The sequence below is a fragment of the Salvia miltiorrhiza genome, chromosome 6 (genome assembly GCF_028751815.1).
Source record: "Salvia miltiorrhiza cultivar Shanhuang (shh) chromosome 6, IMPLAD_Smil_shh, whole genome shotgun sequence".
In the NCBI taxonomy this organism is placed as follows: domain Eukaryota; kingdom Viridiplantae; phylum Streptophyta; class Magnoliopsida; order Lamiales; family Lamiaceae; genus Salvia; species Salvia miltiorrhiza.
Genome location: NC_080392.1, coordinates 24,752,292 through 24,759,794, shown reverse-complemented (window position 1 = coordinate 24,759,794; position 7,503 = coordinate 24,752,292). Strand labels below are relative to the sequence as shown.

The following is a 7,503-nucleotide window of genomic DNA, read 5'->3' as shown; positions in this document are numbered from 1 at the left end:
TACACGGGCACCTAATGTTACCAATTCCATCTGTATACGCCGTTTGATTTATCGCAAACTCGAGGAAACTCTCAAGTCCCATTTCAAATGCAGCACGATCATTGTATCTCGCGTACATCCGCGTATGATTATCACTCATTCTTGCAAATTCTAATTGAAAATAAAAATAAATCAAATACAATAAATTACTTGAATCTAAGAAAATTTCGACAACATAACCCCACTATCCTAACTACCAAGTGCTCGACTCTACCAGCAACTAAAGTGACCATAGTGGTCCTAATTTACTAAGCCTATACTAGGTCTACCCGGCCCCCCAATGTCGAAGCAATAATAAAATAACATATAAAACAATAAAAAAAATAAGGTAATTAAATCAAACACAATCATTTGTTGGGAGAAGATCCTTAAGAAATAATCAATTTCTATCCCAAAGGGAGAAGAATCTTAAGAAATTGATTAAATCTATCCCACAATATATAATAACATATCATTTCATCCGAAACAGTAAATCAATTTATATTAGCATACTTAGTTTAACAAAATAATAGTAAATCAATTTAAAATTAATCTAATTAACAAATTAATTTCAATTAATCATACTTTAAACATCTTATAAATTAATTAGAGTTAAGTTAAGGACGATGAAGCGCAGTCTGTTGGTAAGACGCTTCCCCTCCAACCAATAGGTCGGGGGTTCGAGTCACCCTAGGAGCTAGAGCGTGAGTGGGTTTTTTCCTTTCTTTGGTTGTAACAAATTTTGAAAAAAAAAAAAAAAAATTAGAGTTAAGTTAATTTTAATCAAACAAATAAATAATAAATAAATAAATAAATAAATAAAAGTCTATTAAAAACGAGTGTGTACCGTGGGGGTCGACGGCGGAACCGTGCGGTGGCAGCAGCGGTGAGGCGGCAGGATTGGCCTGAAATTAGGAGGAGAAAGAGGAAGAGAGGGTGTGTGTGAGAGAGAGAGAGAGAGAGAAGGAAAGGTGGGGCTTACCTTGACGGAGGCGACGGCGGCGACCGGCGACGGCGACGGCAGCTAGCGGCAGGGGGCGCGCAGCAGGGCAGGGGGCTGGAGGGGGGGGGGCTGTTCTGCAGAGTTAGGGCTCGAAGCCCGTATTTGGGCTTCAAAATTAGCGGCGGCCCATTGCCGCCACTAAAGCCCGACCCGCACTTTCATTTACCGGCGGCAATACTGCCGCCGCTAATCACCGGCGGCACATGACGCCGCTATTGTTAAATTTTAAAAAAAAATTAATATACATTTTCCGGCGGTATTTATATTTACCGGCGGCAATTTTGCTTCCGGTATTTACGCCATATATTTAAAATTTATGGGTCGGCTGCTCCGCCGTCGGAAAGCCGCCGGTAATCGCCGACGGCGGAGCTGCCGCCGGTAAATCGGCGCTTTTTTGTAGTGATCTATTGTATCTTACGTTGTAGTATCCATTAATTTTTCCTTATAGTGGGGATGGATATAAAGAAATGTTTATATAATAATGTTGGTTCATGAGCTTTGCTCGAAAGAAAATCACCATAAAGTAATTTATTGCATATTTGAGAAAGTTGGTGAATTTTCTATGCTTTTATTCTGTAAAAGTCTTTTCGAACAATTTATTGTTGATGCTTACTCTATGATTGAAATTGGCAGACTATTATATATTCATCATCACCATAAAAAGTTGTGGTGTGATATTTATAAAGGTTTGATAGAAACATTATTGAGAGGTGAAAATGATCCAGTCAGGTAGGTAAAAAGAGTCATTCTACCATCGAGTTTCACTGATGGTGCTCGATATATCATTAAAAATGATCAAGATGCAATGACTATATGTAGTGGGCTTGGGTATTCTAAATTGGTCTCACATTTACTTGCAATTCAATGTGGCCTAAAATTACGAGGTATCTTAGTGATAGAAATTTAAGACTTCAAGATCGTCCTAATACAATTTTGTTGGATTTTTAAAGTAAAGTTAGATCATTTACTTACAACACAAGATAATATAGTAAGATTGATTATCACTAGACTTGGTATGAGAGTTTTAGAAGGAAGATTGTTGAGTGGACATAATGCTTAAGAAAGGTTTTGATACCTTGGTTATCGTTGGTTACGTTAGATCCAAGTTGTCATTCAAGATCCAACGTCGTCAGTTTTTTTTTATTATTTGTGTCTTATGCGATGACGATTAATAAAAGTCAAGACCAATCTTTTTCTCATGTTGGATTGTACTAGAAGAGACATGCTTTTAGTCATGGACAATTTGTATGTGACTGTATCAATGGTTATCAATTGTCGAGGTCCAAAAATTTTGATATGTGAAAAGGATGCTGAAAATTTTACATATACTCATAATGTTCTGTATTTTATAATACAAGTATTTTTAATATATTATTTTATTAGTTATATATTGATTATTTATAACTAATTAACTTAAGGGAGGAAATCTAAAATATCCACCTTTTGCAAACTACACTTTTCATATACCCACTTTTTCAAAATGATTTACTACATACCCATTATATTATTTTAATATTTCTTATGCTGAAAAAAGTTGTGCCTAATGATTGGGCGTGTGATTTGCAGTATGGATTTCCGTGTACTGAGTTTGTCCACAGGTTATTGTTTGCGCATAGCCTTAACTCTGCTCAATTAATATGCACAGAGTTAATATTTGTGCGCATAGTTGACTTATGCATAATTTTCGCATTATTTTTATTACTATGCGGTGTAATTTTTTGATTTAGCGCATTGTTTGCAAATTTGAATGCGCATTGTTTAAATAATTGGAGTTTATAATTGAGATGCGCATAGTTAAATAATTGTTTATATTTTAATATTTTATAAATAATTGTGCATTGTTTATATTTTAATATTTTATAAATAATTATAAATAATTTGAATGCGCATTGTTTTATAAATATTTTAAAAGTACACCAAAATTAAATTACAATTACATTACCCAAATTACACCAAAAAAAATCCACAAATTACGCATAGTATTGAATTTCACAATAATTTCAACTAGCAATTCAATGCGCATAGTATTGAATTTGCACAATAATCTATGTACTTTAATCTATGCAAATTACGATTCAACTAGCAATTCAATAATTTCACAATTTAAATTAAACTATGCGCATAATTGCGCATAGTTAAATAGTTTGGGCATTGTTTGGTCATTTTAATATTTTATATTAATTTGGGTATTGTTTGCGCATAATTGCGTATAATTGTTTGCGCATGGTTAAATAATTTGGGTATTGTTTGCGCATAATTGCGCATTGTTTATATTTTAATATTTTATAAATAATTAGAAAAAATTTGAATCCGCATTGTTTGGTCATGATAGTCAAAATTATAGTTTTAAATATTATATGCGCATAGTTTTAAATATTATATGGGCATAGTTTTAAATATTATATGCGCATATAATTTCCGTGTAATAATTGTAAAATTTATGCGCATAGTCAAAATTATAGTCGAAATTATAGTTTTAATAATTATAATTGTAATAATTATAATTATAGTTTTGTCAAAATTCTTGCGCATATAGTCAAAATTCTTGCGCATATAATAAAAATTATAGTGTAAATTCTTGCGCATAGTCAAAATTATGGTTTAATAATTGTAATTATAGTTTCGTTTAGTACTAATCTTTAATTTGATGTCAATTTAGTATTTAATGTAATCATCTAATTTGATGGGCATATAATTATGACACTAATTAATGTAAGTAAGTATGCCTCACACTTATTAATCTAATTAATCTAAAAATAGTAATTTGAATCAATTGTTGCACTTTCACGTGAAGAATCTGATCTGCAAAAAGTTCTATTTGATGTACTATGTTTTCATAATTTATTCAAATTTCACGTGAATGTTTATAGGTATAGCAGCTATTTGATGTACAATGGCTTAAAAATAGATAATAATAATAATAATAATAATAATAATAATAATAATAATAATAATAATAATAATAATAATTATTATTATAATAATAATAATAATAATAATAATAATAATAATAATAATAATAATAATAATAATAATAATAATAATAATAATAATAATCAATTAAGGTACAAGTAGTTCACGGGTGAATGTGTTACATTTTTTTGACCATTCATTTGTTGGGTGAATGTGTTAAAAAGGATCAAATAATTTCACCAACCTACGAACTCACAAAAAAATTGGAAGGCAGCTGAGAAAAACTTCAAGGAAAAGCTTGATCGGAACGAGGTATATTTTTCGCAATTTTGTGGGCGCAGAGTTGAATTTTGTGGTTGAAAATGTCTCTCAAGTTACTTGAATTTTGTGGTTGAAAACTTTACGCTATTTTATTGGGCATAGTTGAATTTTATTCTCTCGCAATTTACTTTGTTGCTTGTATTTATGATTGAGCATAGTTGAAAATGTGTAATCTATTGAGCATAGTTGAAAATGTTGAATCTATTGCGCAGAGTTTATTATATTGAGAGCATAGTTTGAATTGAGCATAGTTTGAGTTGAGCATAGTTTTACTGCGCATAGTTTCTAATACGATTATTGTGTTAACTTTGTTGTTTTAGATGACGAAGTGGAAGAATATTATTGTAAATTATGGAGGATATTGGAATGATATTCTTTACAGTGGTGGGAGTGCAACATTTTACATTCGAGCCGATAATATATGCATTTTGGAGTTGAGACAAAGTATTGACTATTATCTGGTTGCAACTCTTTGAATCCAAGCTACGATCTGTATTATTTATCAAGAACTCGAAGTGGTAGGCTGATCCGGTCTCTGTTAAGCAATGATGAACAACTTTTTTGATTATGCACCACTGAGGTCGAGCCACAGGTTTATGTGACTTTGAAATAGAGCACTTTTCCACCGCCGCAGCAAGAAGTGTATCGACCTTCAGTGGATATACCTTCTTCTTCCACTTCATTCGATCATTCCATCGTAGACCAGATGAGAGGATTTAACTGGTTTTCGGATTCAACTCCTAATTCAACCATGAATCATCACACTATAAGATCTGTTGGGGATGATGACATTGATGATGATGAGTACGTCCCATCAATAGATTCTGATGGGGATGATGAAGAGGAAGAAGAAGCAGATGAGCGGGAGTCAGCTCGAGTGGATTATGGAATATTTGCAGAGCATACTGCGTGGATATGCCGTGAGAGTGGGATTGGCGAGCTTATGGCGATGATAATGCAAACAAACCTACGAGGTCTGTCTGAAGATTTAGGCCAAGAAGCGTCGCAGAAGCTGAGGAATTGGTTAGTTCCGGTTATTCCAGAAGATTTTACAGAGAATCTTTTTGCTGGTAGACTTGCTGACATACCAAATCCCGACGAACTAACTGAAGGTTTGATATTCGAAAGCAAAGAACTTCTCAAGCTAGCTATTGGCTTGTGGCATTTGGAACGTCGAGCAGAATTCATCATTCCTCGTTCCGACCTGGATAGGATTACATTCAAATGCAAATATCGGAATCGGTGTCCATTTCAGTTACGAGCCACTCAGCAGGGATCTTTTTGGTTTATTCGCAAGTTTAGGCCTGCGCATACTTGCATTGGGGACATGGTAAACACTGGTGTGCGAAAGTTCCATGCTCGAGTCATCGCAGCACATATTGCAAAGAAAATGAGTGAGGATGGTGAAATCGTGAAGCCGAGGACTATTATGGCTGACCTACAGCGGGAATATGGTGTGAATATCAGTTACAGTGTGGCAATTCGAGCAAGAAATGGTGCCGTTGAGATGATATATGGGGGCACAAAGAATCGTATTCATTGCTCCCTGCCTACTTACACATGTTAAGGACGTGCAATCCAGGATCGTTGACAGACTTGGAAATTGATGCTAGTGGTCGGTTCAAGCACCTTTTTGTGGCACTAGGTTCATGTAGACTGGCATATACTATGTACCTAAGGCCAGTAATTGTGGTAGATGGCACACACTTTAAGGGACGTAACAAAGGTATATTGTTTGTTGCAGTGACGAAGGATGGCAACGAACAAGTCTTTCCCTTGGCATTCGGTGTTGGGCCTATAGAGAATGATGAATCATGGACGCGGTTTTTGTCTCCATTGAAGTCAGCTTATGGTGAGAATTCAGAAATGTTGATTGTTTCTGATGCACATGTTAGTATTGCGAATGCTGTGAAAGCTGTATATCCGGAGGTTGCACATGGTTTGTGTTACTACCATCTGTTGAACAAACTCACTTGATTTGGCAAGGCAGCAGTTTCACTATACCAGAAAGCAGCTTATGCATATAGAGAAAGTGAGTTTGATGCTGCGATGGCAAGTTTAAAAGCTCTTAAGGAAGAAGGTGGAGCTTATAGCAAATTAATGCAGGTTGGCCCGGAGAAATGGTCAAGATGTAAGTGTCCTGTTCCACGATATAGTTTCTTAACATCAAATATTGCTGAATCGTTCAATTCTCGTTTATTGTGGGCAAGAAGGTTGCCCATATGTTCCATGGTAGAGGCAATTCGTCATATCATAGAAAAGTGGTTCGATGAAAGACATGAAGCCGCCAAGTCATTTTCTGCTGATGTGACACCGAAAGCTCTAAGCAAGTTAACTGTTGAATTTGAAAGATCAAGGAGATATGAGGTCGTACCCATGTCACGTACTGCTTTCAAGGTTAAGAGTTCTAACAAGACTTTTAAAGTGAACCTTGAAACGCAATCATGCACGTGTGTGGAGTGGGATACGAACAGGCTACCATGCTCGTATGCAGTTGCAGCCATAAGGTATTGATCATCCTGATAAGTAGAGCTCTATTTTGTGTAGAATTTAATATTTTTATATTTGCATGAATGTTGTTCAAACATACAGGTGATGATATATCTAAGCATGTGGGGGATTATTATCAAGCTGCAAAATTGCGCGAGGCATACTCGTATCGAGTTAATTTAGTGCCCCCGCTAGCTTCATGGACGATTCCTGCAAACCTTCAAGGTATTGCCATTGATCCGCCTAAAATCGGTAATCAAGCTGGACGTCCAAAGAGCACGCGCCATCGGGCACCAACTGAAAGAACTACATCAAGACGAAGAAATGAATCAGAGAATGCTGCTTCAGGTAGCAGTAGCCGTGGCCCTCTAACATGTAGCTTATGTGGATCTGAATCGCACACTATTGACATATGTCCTTATTTGATTCCCCGTGATTGAATTGTGTTTGAACTATGGTTGAATTATGTTTGAACTATGTTTGAATTATGTTTGAAACGAAGGTGTTTATTTGAATTAATCATCTAATTTGATATTTAATGAATCAGTTGTTTAATTTGTTTAATGCGCATAATTCCCGCTCATTATTTAATGCGCATTGTTTATTGCGCATAGCTTAATGTGCATAATTTTATAAATATTTTAAGAGATGGTCTTGAAGGAATATTAAACTGAATTAATACTCGATTTGCCCGAAGATCATTTCTTGGATTATTATTAATTTATCATACAACGATTAATCCCTAACATGCCCCTATG

General features: G+C 35.0%; 1 protein-coding gene across 1 annotated transcript; it reads left to right on the top strand.

Moving 5' to 3' along the window:
- The first annotated feature begins 4,961 nt into the window (after positions 1–4,961).
- On the top strand, positions 4,962–7,185 carry LOC130990672 (uncharacterized). Its single transcript, XM_057914894.1, has 4 exons — positions 4,962–5,787; positions 5,838–6,184; positions 6,242–6,386; positions 6,848–7,185. The coding sequence occupies exons 1-4, from the start codon at positions 4,962–4,964 to the stop codon at positions 7,183–7,185; spliced, it is 1,656 nt and encodes a 551-aa protein (XP_057770877.1).
- Positions 7,186–7,503: the final 318 nt, after the last annotated feature.

Excerpts from the sequence above, each read along its gene's own strand:
- LOC130990672 (XM_057914894.1), top strand. The coding sequence starts at position 4,962 with ATGAGAGGATTTAACTGGTTTTCGGATTCAACTCCTAATTCAACCATG. Across the intron at positions 5,788-5,837 it reads ATATGGGGGCACAAAGAATC|GATCGTTGACAGACTTGGAA; the intron begins GTATTCATTGCT and ends CGTGCAATCCAG. Across the intron at positions 6,387-6,847 it reads CCCGGAGAAATGGTCAAGAT|GTGATGATATATCTAAGCAT; the intron begins GTAAGTGTCCTG and ends TCAAACATACAG.